At 45.2% G+C, this 15,559-nt stretch overlaps 1 protein-coding gene across 1 annotated transcript; it reads left to right on the forward strand.

Annotated features, from left to right (window-relative positions):
* Positions 1-1,187: 1,187 nt before the first annotated feature.
* LOC121538238 (bromodomain and PHD finger-containing protein 3) lies at positions 1,188-14,782 on the forward strand. The gene is made up of 13 exons (XM_041846083.2): positions 1,188-1,756; positions 2,847-4,430; positions 4,720-4,876; positions 5,390-5,521; positions 5,777-5,905; positions 7,123-7,435; positions 8,018-8,293; positions 8,876-9,430; positions 9,695-9,776; positions 9,929-10,023; positions 11,839-11,936; positions 12,374-12,528; positions 13,270-14,782. The coding sequence occupies exons 2-13, from the start codon at positions 2,881-2,883 to the stop codon at positions 13,451-13,453; spliced, it is 3,726 nt and encodes a 1,241-aa protein (XP_041702017.1). The 5' UTR covers positions 1,188-1,756; positions 2,847-2,880; the 3' UTR covers positions 13,454-14,782.
* The last annotated feature ends 777 nt before the right edge of the window (positions 14,783-15,559 follow it).

The following is a 15,559-nucleotide window of genomic DNA, read 5'->3' on the forward strand; positions in this document are numbered from 1 at the left end:
GCACACACACACACACACACACACATCATCATTGTTAAGCACACACACACACAAAAACCCCCTTCTCTTAGGCTGAACATCTGAAGACAGAGAACCCGACTCAGAGCCAATGCAATGGAGGTGACCTCGACCAACTCATCAGGACCAATCAGAAGATCAGAACTACTAGAATCAACCTACTTTATTTTATTGTATAAAATGTCAGCACACAATGTTTAGGGGCTCTCTCTCAGATATCTCCCTACGAGATTGACGAACGGGTCCGTGCACGCTATTCTCAGATATCTTTACCTCTGAATAAACTGCCTTATATTATACAATTATCCACCTTGTCCAAAAGTCTCTACTTGGTCTCCGTTCTCCAGTAAACTTGTTTTATCAACAGACTCCAGCCACCCTAGTCAGAGACTGTTCTCTCTGCTACCGCACGGCAAGCGGTACCGGAGCGCCAAGTCTAGGTCCAAAAGGCTTCTCAACAGCTAATCATGGCTACCTGGACTATTTGCACTGCCCCCACCCCATATTTTTACGCTGCTGCTACTCTGTTAATGATTTATACATAGTCACTTTAACTCTACCCACATGTACATATTACCTCAACTACCCGGTGCCCCCGCACATTGACTCTGCACCAGTACCCCCCTGTATATAGCCTCCCTACTGTTATTTTACTTCTGCTCTTTTTTTCTCAACACTTTTGTTGTTTTTTAACTTTTTTATAAAAAATAAATGCATTGTTGGTTAAGGGCTGTAAGTAAGCATTTCACGGTAATGTCTACAACTGTTGTATTCAGCGCATGTGGCAAAAAAAAAAAAAATTGATCTAAAAAACTAATTCCTCTACCTTTTCAGTATTCTCTAAACAAGATTCAGTTGAAATACAAGTAGGCTAATTTAAAGGACTATTCAAACAGACTAAAATCATAATTTCTTAGCGCATTATTGTTTCTGTTTAGTGTAAAACAATATAGGCCAGCTAAAACGGATTGCGTGTTTGTTTGAAAAGAAAGCAAACATTTAATACACTAAACTTTTAAACTAATTTGTTTTCACCTCATGCTCATTGCGCTGTCATACTTTTTAGTCTAATTATTTTGCACAGGTTGTAGGCCTGGCTGCTGGCCTATGTGATTTCGCATCAAACTGCGTCAAAGTATTTCCGAGAGTCGTTTGTATAGCGCTTGCTGTTGCAACCTGATCTGCAATTAGGCATTACAACTTGCTCTTTCGTACTGACTGTGTTTCCCTTGCGGAGCAAAGTTGAGGCATTGCAACAACTGTCTCAATTGTATTGATACTCGTATGTGTAAATATCCATACATATTAACAAAATCAAAAGCCATAAGTGTCGTTTGAAAGTGTTAAATTCTTTCATCAAATGTGTAGCCGGCGCGCGAAACCATAACCTCCGGATGGCCTGCTTTGGTCAAGGGCGTGTTTTAGCCTCGCTTTCCCTACTCCGTACCGCACATCCGAGGTTGCTGTTAGCTAGCAAATGCTATTCTCCTTGTCAAAACTGGGTCGACAACTTACTCGTTTTTATACTAGGACAATAAATTAGCTAGCTATGTTTAATGTCAGTATTTGGAAACGATTGGTCGTGTATTTAAGGAAGGACTGAGGCAACATACGTTTTATCAACGAAATCTACTGTAACGTTACTGGCTTTTGGTGTAGCAGGGTGAGCTAACGTTAGCTAGCTAAACTAGCCAACGATAAACCTGTTTCATTACCGGTTGCCGAACTGCCAGTGAAGGTAAGATAACATCGTTGTTACAGTTGACAACGATAAGGATTAGCTGGTTCATATCATACACATATATGTTAGGAACCGCATTTGACTTCCCAGTAACGGTAGCTAGCCTGTAGTAGCGGCTACACGTCACTAGTAGGTTGGTAAAAGAAGCGCGAGCTAAAGAGCTAACGTAACTTAGCTAGCTATTCCGTTAGCCAATGCCAGCTAAGTGTACTCATTTGGAGCAACTAGTTAGCTACCACCGCTATCTACAGTTGTTCAATTAGCTAGTTAACGTTAGCACGTGCAGTTACTTAGCTAACTTAGTTAGCAAGTGTTGGACTTTCTTGGTCAGATCTCATATCGCTTCATTTTATGAGTTGTTTAACAGTCGTAACAAACGATCTAGCTAGCTAACGTTAGCACGTTAAATTAACGTTAGTCAGTTCTATAATGTTTAATGATTGGGTTTGTGTGGGGTTTTCAATTTGTTTAAAACAAATGGCGGATAATTTTATCTGGAAAAGGGAACTAGGCACTTGATTGGTTTTGAGGTGGCTTGATCCAAATAACGGGAGAAATGATTGGCTGTGTAGCTAGTATTGTAGGGTTGACCAAACGCTGCTGTTGGCAGTTGCTGTCTGTGTGACGAGATGACGCAAAGGATAACTTACAGAAACATCAACTCGTGATTTACTGGCTGTGGAGGGTACTGTAGTAGACTACAGCTAGTTTAGTATGTGTTGACTGTGGTGTGCAATCCACTATTTGACAGTTTTCATTCCATTTGAGTATAGCCATAGCTCCCCCAAGTTCCTGTACTATCAGTTAAGCCATAACTCCGCCCCTAGGACCTGCCAAAATTAAAAGGGTGCATGGTTACTTTGCTCAGATTCAGACCGTGTGTCACTGACAATGATGGTTGAAATGTTGTGTGGATGTGGTTAGATGGCTATCGTTGGCCAACTAAAAATAATTTGCGCACACATTGAGTGGCATAACATTTAGAAGGCAATGGTTGGCCTTGGCTGTCCATCTGTTAAACATTCTTAGCTAGCCATTTGCAGTTTTGAGTTTCTAATGGTATGTTCTCGCCTTCATCTGGTTGCAGCAGTGGGTGTCGGGCACTGCGTGGTTGGAGGCCCATGAGGAAGCCACGGCGGAGGGGCCACCTGGCCGGGGGAGGGGATGCGGGTGGGAGAAAGTCTTACCAAGCTGGTAGGGGACGAGGGGGGGCCCGGCAGCGCTCCCCTTCACCCTACAGCCTCAAGGTGTCCCCCACCAGAGAGACACTGACTTATTCCCAGGCCCAGAAAGTGGTGGAAGTTGACTTGGATGGCAGGCTCCACCGGATCTCCATCGTGGACCCTCTGACGGTCATCACAGAGGGCGAGATGACGGCCCAGGACATCACTGAGTGCAACAGCAACAAAGAGAACAGCGAGCAGCCCGTCGCACTCGCCAGCGCCAACCCCGGACGCAAGCCGCCCGCCATGCCCAGAGGCCGCAAGAAAGACTCCAAACATTCCTCCTCCACATCGTCCTCTTCCTCCACCCCTCAGAACCACTGCCCCAACTCTCACTCACAACCTCACAACAAGACCAACTCCTCCTCACACAACCATCATCACACCCCCCTTCCCGAGCCCACCTTTCGCATGCTGGAGGCCTTCAGCCCCTGTGCGGCGCCCCCTCTGCCCATGGCCTACTACCGCTACATAGAGCGCTCAGCGGAGGAGCAGGAGGCGGAGGCAGAGTATGACATGGATGAGGAGGACGCGGCCTGGCTGGAGATGGTGAACACCAGGCGGATGTCAGACGGCCACACCACAGTCTCCCCCGACACTTTCGAGCTGCTGGTGGACCGCCTGGAGGAGGAGTCATACCGGGAGGCTCGCAGCCGGGCGCCCTCGCAGAGCGCCATCGACGACGATGCCTTCTGCTGTGTGTGCCTAGACGACGAGTGCCTCAACAGCAACGTCATCCTCTTCTGTGATGCCTGCAACCTGGCTGTGCACCAGGAGTGCTACGGCGTGCCCTACATCCCAGAGGGCCAGTGGCTGTGCCGCTGCTGCCTGCAGTCGCCCCAGCGGCCTGTGGACTGTGTGCTATGTCCCAACCGGGGTGGCGCCTTCAAGCAGACCAGTGATGGGCACTGGGCCCACGTGGTGTGTGCCATCTGGATCCCCGAGGTGTGCTTCGCCAACACTGTGTTCCTGGAGCCCGTGGAAGGGGTGGACAACATCCCGCCCGCCCGCTGGAAGCTCACCTGCTACCTGTGCAAGCAGAAGGGCCGTGGCGCTGCCATCCAGTGCCACAAGGCCAACTGCTACACAGCCTTCCATGTCACATGCGCCCAGCGCGCCGGGCTCTTCATGAAGATCGACCCCGTGCGAGAGACCAACGTCAACGGCACCACCTTCTCGGTAAAGAAGACCGCCTTCTGTGAGGTGCACTCACCTCCGGGCCAGGAGAGGGGCGCGGGGGGATCGGACGAGGAGGATACCACGGGGAGGGCGTTGGGGGGCCGGGCCAGCCGGGGGCGCAGTGCCTACACTGAGGCCCCACAGGTGCAGAAGCGGCGCAAGAAGGAGGTCAAGCACGGGAAGAGGAAGGGGAAGAAGGGTCTGGAGGCAGCTGCCCACCGTGCCGCCACTACACCGATGATCGTAGTTCCACAGATCCCCACTCCAAGGTCTGTCTGTGTTCACCAGCTTCTTATTGTTGTTAGTGGAACTTTAGCTGGCAGGATTCTACCTATACTGCCATCTGCATTTGGCTCGTAGGTATATATTAGTGTGTAAGTATCTTAAACGTACATGGGGCCTCATCCTAACTCCAGATGCACGTTGACAATGTGCAAAGTTTCATGTTGCCCAGACGGTATCTTAAGTTAGGATTTGGCCCATTGTGCTTATGACAAGAATAACTTTCAAATGTTGTAGTAATGAATAGTGTGTTAAACTCCTCCCGATGCCACACAGGTTGAACGCCATCTGCAAAGGGATTCTCGTCCAGAGGAAGAACCAGTTCATGCAAAGGCTGCACAACTATTGGCTCCTGAAACGCCAGTCACGGAACGGGGTCGCACTCATTCGTCGCCTGCATTCCCATGTCCAATCACAGAGGCACATTGAACAGGTCAGATGTCATTGGGCACTCCAAGGTCAAAGGGGGCGTTAACATCAGGAGGTTATTCTGTCGTATTCAACGTAATAGAACAGTGCAGATATCAGTAGAAATATACAATCTGAAGAAATATCATCGGTAGAGCTGGCTGGCTCCATTTAAAATTGTGTATGTTTTTGGAATCATGTGTTCTAATAAATTTCTAACTGTTAAATTGAATATGCTCCTCGGAGTATCCTATAACAATGATTATGTTAAGTCAATTCAAATCCCCAGCTGCATCTCAAAAATATTATGTAGAGGCCTCTTCTCCCTTCATCTTCACTGAATAAATAGGACAAAACGGACAGGTGAAAGCAATATGGTGGGACTTTACCCGGAATTTGCTTTTGGCCTGTCCAATTTCTTTCCCAACATGGCAGATGAAGGGAATGAGAAGACAAGTGGAAGCCACGCCTCATACAATTGAAGCACCCCCTATATTGTGTGTCGGGGAGTTGTTTGAATTCATCTCTGTGTTTGCAGCCGGAGCCCGATGAGAAGGTGTGTGCTGTGAGGGAGGAGCTGAAGTACTGGCAGAAGTTGCGACAGGACCTGGAGAGAGCCCGGCTACTGGTGGAGCTAATCCGCAAGCGGGAGAAACTGAAGAGAGAGCAGGTATGGAGACTAGACTGTCTGTTTATGCACTTGCTCTATATGTCTGTCCATGCTTTGACTGTTCAGGTTGTTACTGAAAAAATACAACTTATTCTCAGTGTTTTCCCCACATAAATAAAGGTTAAGATGCTCTCTTCACAAAAAAACTATTTCATACAGTACCTCCATATAGTCTGCTGAGGAATTTAGATTTACATGTGTGTTGCTGGTCTCCCCTCCGAACTCGAACCCATCTCACCCTCCACTCCCACAAAGATCAAGGTTCACCAGGCGGCCCTGGAGCTACAGCTGACCCCAGTGCAGGTGCTGCTGTGCTCCACACTGGACCAGCTGCAGGAGAAAGATGCGGGCCAGATCTTTGCACAGCCCGTCAACCTCCAGGAGGTCAGTCACCATGCTAATACTGTAGAACCTCAGAGTTACTGACTGGTCAACCGATTGGGCAATATCAAACCGGGTATTAAATGCAAAACTTGTGTATGCTACAGACAAACGTAAATGTTGCATATGTGTTAAAAACATATTTACAGTACCTGGCTAAATTATTCGAAAATCCATGGTAATTTACGCTGTCAATATTTTTTTATAAAGGTTAGAAGCTGTTTTTACATGAATTTCAAAGTCACTGACATTTTATTTTCCCCAATGACCTCCAGTCCTGAATCTCTGAGGATCAGGGAAAATGATACATAGCCTGCACAGTACTGAGATCTGTTTTATTTGATACTGGTTATTTGATTCTTTCATATGGTTTATGGCGTGTTGCGGGGGTGTAGTGATGTGTCCTGCTGCATCCGTCATGAAAGACTACCACGTGTTCTGTTCAGCTTTGTTGGGAACTGCCGACAAGTCAATGTTAGACCCGTTGTCCGTTCATAGTCCGTTTCCCTCTGTTGCTTAGTTTAGGGTGCTTATGTTTTTTACTCAGCCCCAAATCACCCCGCATCCCAAGTCCTTTCAGATCTGCAACAGATTAATGTCATCAATATGATAATGGCGGCTTGGCGTTAGACCAGGGGTCTCCAACAGGTTGATCGCGATATCATTTGTATCTTATTTGCAAACTTTGCCATTAAATGAGCAGCAACGGTGCAGAACCATCGCTAGACCGGCACATTAGACGGCACATTCCTCACTCGCTAGATGCGAGGAATTACACTCAAATAAAAATGGGTTGGTTTTCTTTGACAAAAAAATAATGGTCTTCTGATATGATTATTTAAGCATTGACATGGACTCAGAACATCCAATTTTGTTGTTTCTCTATGAACAATACCGTATACCATGGGTATGACAAAACATGTATTTTTACTGCTCTAATTACATTGGTAACCAGTTTATAATAGCAATAAGGCACCTCTGGGGTTTGATATATGGCCAATATACCACGGCTAAGGGCTATGTCCTAGCACTCTGCGTTGCGTCGTGCATAAGAACAGCCTTTAGCCTTGGTATATTGGCAGAAAGAGAACAGTGCACTACTTTCTATTGTACACTAAGGAGCTCTCATGGGGAAAAAGGTTGGAGACCCCTGCTTTAGACTATCTATATGTGTCCGTCTCCCTGACTGTCTTTCTGCTCTTCCCCCTCTGTCCCCCCAGGTCCCAGACTACCTGGAGTTCATCAGCCAGCCCATGGACTTCTCCACCATGCGCTCCAAGCTGGAAGCCCACAGTTACAGCTCGCTGGCCCACCTGGAGGCAGACTTCAACCTGATGGTGGCCAACTGCCTGCTGTACAACACCAAGGATACACTGTTCCACCGTGCTGCCCTGCGTCTCCGTGACATGGGGGGCGCAATCCTCCGTCACGCCCAGCGACAGGCCCACAACACTGGCCTGGACCCGGCCACGGGCATGCATCTCGCAGAGTCGCCCCAGAAACACGACTACTACCGCTGCACCTGGGAGGACGGTGAGTGACGCAGTGGCATGGATGTTGGCTCGTTTTTGATTCTGAACCTGGGGCCAAGCTCTAGGTGAACGTTGTGGATTCTCATTATTAGAGTTGACGTGATTCCTTATTCTACACGTCAGAGAGGCACGTTTGTTCTATGTTGAACGTCACCCGGGTCCCAAGTAAACCTGTAGCAACAAATGTCTCTATGCTAGGCTAGTACTGCTGCTTCCACCCCCCCCAAAAAAAAAGATAGAGATAAAGGTCAAATAAAAACAAATCTAACCAAATCTAAACCTCATAGTGTGTATGTCATAGAAACCGTGGCAGTTTTAAATTTAGATCAACTTCAAACCTGTGTTTGTGTAGCCTACCTGTTCTGTGATCTGTTTGTAGCACAGATACTTTGTTCTCATTTATTTTGGAGTGAGCTCAAGCCTGTGATGAATGGTGATATTTAGGGTAACACTTTCCCTGAGCTATTTTGAGTTGCTTTATTGTGCTGAGGAGTTTATCGTCTTGTGGGCTATGATATTGACAGTGGTTTCACCACCGACCCAATAATAAACCCATCTCTGTGTGGCGTTCCGTCCCTTGTAGTGGACACCCTGCTGGACCCCGAGAACCGTCTGCACATGTCGCCTGAGGAGCAGCTGAAGGAGATGCTGGACAAGCTCGATGTGGTGACCACCATGCGCTCCAGCGGCGCCCGTACCCGCCGCATCCGCCTCCTGCGCCGCGAGATCAACAGCGTCCGCTACCGACAGGGCCAACACCACCGCCACTCGCTCCTCAACGGAGACGTCAAAGATGAAGAAGAGGAGGAGGAGGGGAAAGACGCAGAGGCTGACAACGGCCTGTCGTCTTCAGATAAAGGTGGGTGATCAAAGCGTTGGCAATGTATTGTTGTATGATATTGACGTTTAATTACCTATGGAAACCGACTATTTAATGATCTGCTCTGCTGAAACGAGACCGGTTGCAATCATGAGCTAACAGCAAATTATCCTCAGGTAATTGAGCCAGGGTCCCCCCACGCACCAACCCAAAGCACTTCACTGTCTGCAGTCTAGTAAGTAGGGTCCCACGTAGTTGCCTCACAACCCTCTCCAGGCGCACTCTGCGTTTCTTATCGTCCTCTGCACCGCCACCTCATGGACTCGCCTCCATTGGCCTCATACAGTCATGTCATCCCACCTCTGACACCAATGTAGTACATTTCAGGGGGGGAACCGAGAATACTAGGCAATCGAACCTTGGTCAAGCATGCTAGTGTTTATGCCATTAATTAATAAGTTGTGCTAATTCACCTATCCATTTGTTTTGCTGACTTGTGTGAATTTTTGACTTTGTATTGGATGCCCTAACTAATCACGACATGATGAAAGCCTAGAATCAATCATATAAGTATTATGTAAATGAATTGACAGTTTGATCAGTCCCTTTCTCTGCTTTCAGAGGACCTCAAATGTACCCCTCCCCCAACGCTGGAGCCAACATGCCTGGCACCTCCCCCTCTGCAGGGAGATGTGCCCCTGGAGCCCCCCACGCTGCGCCCCATGACGGGGGAGCTAAGGACCCTGGGCCATCCCTACAAGCGCCTGAAATTGGACAGCGAGAGCTCAGATTGTGGTACTCCCACCCTTGACTCTACAGGGAATTGCACTAAAGCAGAAGAGGCGCTCAGTTTACACTGTGGCGGGCTGGTGGTCAACGGCCTTTCAGACCCTTTGTCCCCACGCTCTGCCACCGCGGGAGTGGGGCGCCGGACTTCTGTGCTTTTCAAAAAAGCAAAGAATGGAGCAAAGCTGCTTAGAGAAAAAGACAATCTTAGCGGCAGTGCCCCCCCGACCCCCAACTCAGCTTTAAGTACCCCTTTATCCACCCCGTCTAAGATCCCCCAGCAGACCCCGACCCCATCCTCATTCACCACACCCGAATGGGGGACCCCTAGTCGAGGTGCCATCTCAGAGGAGGAGCTGGACAAGACACCTAACCATACCCTGGAGACTGGTGAGTGGCTAAAGATGCACTTCTTTTGATTTAAGCCTAATTTATACATGTTTTGAAATTCAAGAACGCAATTAGCTACGTAAAATGGCGGTTTTATGTACTTGGGTAGCAGGAAAACAAACGTGTGCGGCCCTGAAACTTGCAACTACGCAGGATCACCATTTTGCGTAGTTAATTGTGTTATTGTGTTGCATACTTGCATAAGTTGTAAATTAGGCTTTATACTCAGCAAGTGTCTGACAATTGGTTTCTGTCTTCTTTCAGGACTCACCAATGGGTTCAAAAAGCACAATGATGGTGGTTCTGACTCAGACTGTAGAACTCCACCAATCCTTCACAAAGAAATGTAAGACATACGCTAACTCCTCTGAGTGTTATGAATTTTTATAGTATCATGTTTTTGGGCTGATCTCATGTTAATGTAGCCAGTGAAAATCGGATGATAACCTATCTGCAGTACAACAGCACAGCCTACTGAAATACTGTGTACCCCAACAGCAGCGCACCACCCAAACGAAGCCTCGGAAAACCAGCACTTTCCAAAGTACCTTTCCTGGAGACTGTTACCGGGGATGCAGATTACACCGCTACGGGTATGAGAATCACAGTATCAATGTTGGACAATTTTTTTTAAATAGTCCTCTTTTTCTCTTTTTAAATATATAGTATACATACAGTACCAGTCAAAAGTTTGGACACACCTACTCATTCCATGGTTTTTCTTAATTTTGTACTATTTTCTACATTGTAGAATAATAGTGAAGACATCAAAACTATGAAATAACACATGGAATCATGTAGTAACCAAAAAAGTGTTAAACAAATCAAAATATATTTTATATTTGAGAATCTTCAAACAGCCACCCTTTGCCTTGATGACCGCTTTGCACACTCTTGGCATTCTCTCAACCAGCTTCATGAGGTAGTCACCTGGAATGCATTTCAATTAACAGGTGTGCCTTGATAAAAGTTCATATAATGGCAAGAACCGCTCAAATAAGCAAAGAGAAACGACAGTCCATCATTACTTTAAGACATGAAGGTCAGTGAATGAACTTTGAACGTTTCTTCAAGTGCAGTCGCAAAAACCATAAATCGCTATGATGAAACTGGCTCTCATGAGGACCGCCACAGGAAAGGAAGACCCAGAGTTACCTCTGCGGCAGAGGATAAGTTCATTAGTTACCAGCCTCAGAAATTGCAGCCCAAATAAATGCTTCACAGAGTTCAAGTAACAGACACATGTCAACATCAACTGTTCAGAGGAGACTGCGTGAATCAGGCCTTCATGGTCGAATTGCTGCAAAGAAACCCCTACTAAAGGACACCAATAAGAAGAAGAAACTTGCTTGGGACAAGAAACACGAGAAATTGACATTAGACTGGTGGAAATCTGTCCTTTGGTCTGATGAGTCCAAATTGGAGATGTTTGGTTCTAACAGCCGTGTCTTTGTGAGATGCGGAATAGGTGAATGGATGCTCTCCGCATGTGTGGTTCCCACCGTGAAGCATGGAGGTGTGATGGTGTAGGGGTGCTTTGCTGTTGACACTGTCTGTGATTTATTTAGAATTCAAGGCACACTTAACCAGCATGGCTACCACAGCATTCTGCAGCGATATGCCATCCCATCTGGTTTGGGCTTAGTGGGACTATCATTTTATTTTTCAACAGGACAATAACCCAACACACCTCCAGGCTGTGTACGGGCTATTTGACCAAGTAGGAGAGTGATAGAGTGCTGCATCAGATGACCTGGCCTCTACAATCACCCAACCTCAACCCAATTGAGATGGTTTGGGATGAGTTGGACCACAGAGTGAAGGAAAAGTAGTCAAGTGCTCAGCATATGTGGGAACTCCTTCAAGACTGTTGGGAAAAGCATTCCAGGTGAAGCTGGTTGAGAGAATGCCAGAGTGTGCAAAGCTGTCATCAAGGCAAAGAATCTAAAATATATTTTGATTTGTTTTGGTTACTACATGATTCCATATGTGTTATTTCATAGTGTTGATGTATTCACTATTATTCTACAATGTAGAAAATAGTAAAAAATAAAGAAAAACCCTAGAATGAGTAGGTGTGTCCAAACATTTGACTGGTACTGTATATAAAACATTTTGGCCAGTTGTTTCCTTGGGAAACTAACATTCAGTCATAAACGCTATATCCACATTCACATATATTCAGACTCTAGCTTTGAGAAAGACTGTTGAAAATGGTCAGCGTCTTGATTTGAACTATATGAAAATGGCCTATCCTGTTGCGGCCTACATTTTCTTGGGTGTTAATAACCACTTTCCTTTTTGGATGACAGAACTCTACCGCACCCAAGACCCCATTTACTACAAAAGCCATTGTGTCATTTGAATATTTGTATTTAGTATTGACACTTGTCTTATCCTGTCTGCAGGCAGTGGTATCCTGATGCCTTTTGAAAATGTAGTGGTGCTGGAGCCCCTGGACTTGGTCTGGGCCAAGTGTCGGGGATACCCCTCCTACCCTGCATTGGTGAGAGAATGCATCGGGCAATCATCTGCTCGCCTACACTGATACAGGTCCCAAATGAAGAGATTAGCAGTTACCTGGTCTTAGTATCATAGGGTTAGCACTTGGAAATTGATTTATGGTCTGAAATAGCAGGAGATTTCAAGTTAGGCCACTCTAAAATCCACTAACACAAAGCATATTGCATTTTAGGAAATATTTGCTGTTCAGTAGACTAACAATCTCGGAAGGTTAGTTCAGAATCACACTGGATTAGTGTGTAAACAATGTCCCATACTGCTCAGTGTTTGATGCCTTTTTACTGTAAAAAAAATAAATAAATGGTAATGCTAAAATCCAGTGTAACACTTAATTTGGCACATATTTGCTGTATCTATTGTTATTAATGGGTTTTGAATTGTCAAAATAAAACAAATCAATTCATCTTTTCCATTGGCCAGATCATTGACCCTGAGATGCCCCAGGAGGGCTTGTTGCACAACGGGGTGCCCATCCCCGTGCCCCCGCTGGACGTCCTACAGCTGGGGGAGCAGAGGACAGAGGAGGCTGGGGAGAAGCTCTTTCTGGTGCTCTTCTTCGACAACAAGAGGACATGGTGAGAGGAGGGTGGTGTTTGGGTAGCACTTAAGTGATCACAAGCAGCTCTCTAATCTCTCATTCTAGGGCTGCTTCATATCTTTGGGTTCCTACCTTCCTTGTAGGGCAGGGCTATCAAACTCATTTTGCCTAGGGGCCGCATTCGGTCTTCAACGAGGTCCGGAGGGCCGCACTGAAAATGTGTTATTTCCTCGCTGTCAACATTGGCAAAAAATAGTCCTCTATCTGTCGTTTTGGGAATGTTCTATGCTCCCTGACTGGTTCTGTGAATATTAGCTAGCTGGACACAGTCAAGAAACTGTATGAATGTATGTCCATTATCATTTCTATACAGTTTCGATTTGGTTTTAGTTGTTTTAAAGTGTCTATACACATTGTTTTATTTTGACACCTCTGTTTTGCTTTTGTGTATTGCGTCAAATGGCAATTAACTATATATATTTGAGCTCATAGGGGTCAATAACTGTTAGATAGCAACATTCCTCTGTTTATAGTGCACCTGACTTAAAAAACCCATACGTAGAAAGTATGGCCTGGTCTGTGAAAGTGTATGTGATTCATATAAGAGGAAGTTCACTGTATTGAAATGTGCGGCTTCATTAGGTCTAGTTGACCTTTTTCCTGGATATACACTTAAATATCCAGTGCCTGCTCAAAGCCATTGGATGTGCATGTGTACGTTCCTCAGCTATAGATGTATTTGCTTCAACAGACCTCACCTCTCTTCTCCCCTCTGTAGGCAGTGGCTACCACAGGACAAAGTGACTCCTCTGGGTGTGGACGACACTGGCGACAAGCTGCGTATGATGGAGGGCAGAAAGACCACCATCCGCAAGTCTGTGCAGGTGGCCTACGACCGCGCCATGGTCCACCAGAGCCGCGTGCGCCGTGACCAAGCCTTTGTCACCTCCAACTACCTGTAGTGGTGGGGAGACACTCTTGCCTGGGCCCCAAATCAGCCCCTAGCCTTACACTGTCATCATTGGTCAGAAAGATCTGGATGGCTTTAAGCTTATCTGGGCACTTCCCATAGGTCTGAATGGTCTGGATGGGTGTATGGCAAGCAGTATCCCTACTGGTTACACCTTTCTTAGTCCTTTCAGATCTATGCAGTGTCTGGGGGTCAATGCACCTAATTTCCCCCTATACCAATCCAGCACTCTCTGATTTCAGGCTGTATAAGGAGATATGGAGAATATGGGGAGAGGTATCTATCCCACTTGTGGGGAGGAGAGAGCATAATTTTCCTCTAAGGCAGCAATCCTCAATCCTGCTTCTGGAGTGCCGCAGTTCTGCAGTTTTTTGACCCAGCTTAGTGCCATCATGACACCTGAGTCATCTAAACAACTGATCTTCAAACCCTTGGTGAGCTGAATCAGGTGTTTCACTGCTGAGCTTGGACCTGCAATACTGTAGCTCTCCAGGAGCAGGATTAGGGCTATGTCTTTGTCTGAGCCATCTAGATGCCACCGAGAACAGATGTAGCTGGATCAAAGTTCAATGAACACCTCCCTTTTTGTATAATGCTACTGCCAAGGAATCAAATGGTTGGAAAAGAGATTTCTCATATTTATATGAACCGTGAAACAGTATGAATGGATCACTGCCATTTCTTACAAACACTTTTTACATTTTAATGTTTTACAAACCACTTGTTATATATTGTAAAGACACACTCGTGTATGTATGTATGTATGTATATATATATGCATATTATACTAAGCCTAATTTAATGTTGCTACTTTTAAATGCGAATTCAATCAACAATGGGGATGAAGAAAGGCAGTACAACTATTATTGACTTGCTACAGAGTGTATTCAGCTTCTCTTTGTGAATCTGCAGAAAGGCACACAACACAATGGCCAGTTCTTTATCAATTCTTTTTGATACAAATAAATGTAATTTATTTATGGAAATCGGAAAGTATTGAAATAGTTATATATTGGTTGAAGATGGAAAATTTAAATCTGTTTAAGATTTGGAATGAGGTTATAAGATTTGCAACCAAGGTGAGCTACTGATGCAGAGGTGTTCAGATATTGCATTCAGGGGCTGACCAATCCTTAGACCACCGTGAAGAACAGAATATTATATTTATTATAGAATATTCATAGTATTCCAAACCGGTTTATAAAATGCAGACAAACATTGTAAGCTTGTACAAATTGCAGATTTTACCTACTCACCAATTAACCTGTCTGAATCAGTATTTTCTCATGTTGGTAAATAAATTGTTCTATGTATAAACTTTTGCAAATTTGTTTGATTGGTTGGAATCTAGATGTGACAATATTACCAAATTACAATAAGGTTAAAAAAAATAAGTTGTATGACTACATCAAGATGATTTTTTTTTTTTTGCTGAATGATAAATAACATGCTTATTCAAATTCTTTCTCAAAAGTATTTAGGTGCTGAATCCTCTGAGTAAAACCTGTGGACAGCAGACCAGGTTTATTTGATCATGTACAAAAACCAGGAACATTTAAAATAAGGAGCTCCAGAACCTCAAAGCATCTGTATGGGCACGTTTCAGCCACAGTCTTCAATGTACAGGGTATCTACGATAGTTGATTAAGCCGGAAATGTTGAAAAATCTGAAAGGGAAAATATAATTTTTGTTAGTATTGGATATGGAGCAAAGAAGCCCTGCGCCTCCGGTAACCTCACTACCAATATCAGTTTCTCTATAGCTAATATCTTCTCCAGATTTGTACACTCAATATAACTCAACAACCCCATAACGCACAGCTCTGTAGTAATTACAAGGGCACCTTCGAAAAGTATATACAGTATACTCATCATTTAAGCCCACTATAATCATTTGAATACCCTGTAAACTTTTAATACATAATGCTGTGGTAGGTGAACTGTCAGTTCTAAACAGCAAATTATAAAATGCTAACTTTTTTTTTTCTTAATCGTGTACCCTCACCCTTCCTCCAAAATTAACCTTTGCATTTGGCTCGTTCTTTGTAATGTTTGCGTTTAGCCTCCTCCATTACCCCCGCTGCAACGTGCTCTTCGA

The sequence above is a fragment of the Coregonus clupeaformis genome, chromosome 24, assembly GCF_020615455.1.
Source record: "Coregonus clupeaformis isolate EN_2021a chromosome 24, ASM2061545v1, whole genome shotgun sequence".
NCBI classification, from domain to species: domain Eukaryota; kingdom Metazoa; phylum Chordata; class Actinopteri; order Salmoniformes; family Salmonidae; genus Coregonus; species Coregonus clupeaformis.

What these genes read in the sequence shown, in the direction of transcription:
- LOC121538238 (XM_041846083.2), top strand. Translation starts at nt 2,881, where the DNA reads ATGAGGAAGCCACGGCGGAGGGGCCACCTGGCCGGGGGAGGGGATGCG. An exon ending in AGAAACTGAAGAGAGAGCAG is followed by an intron (nt 5,522 to 5,776) that starts GTATGGAGACTA and finishes ACTCCCACAAAG; the next exon opens with ATCAAGGTTCACCAGGCGGC. An exon ending in TAACCATACCCTGGAGACTG is followed by an intron (nt 9,431 to 9,694) that starts GTGAGTGGCTAA and finishes GTCTTCTTTCAG; the next exon opens with GACTCACCAATGGGTTCAAA.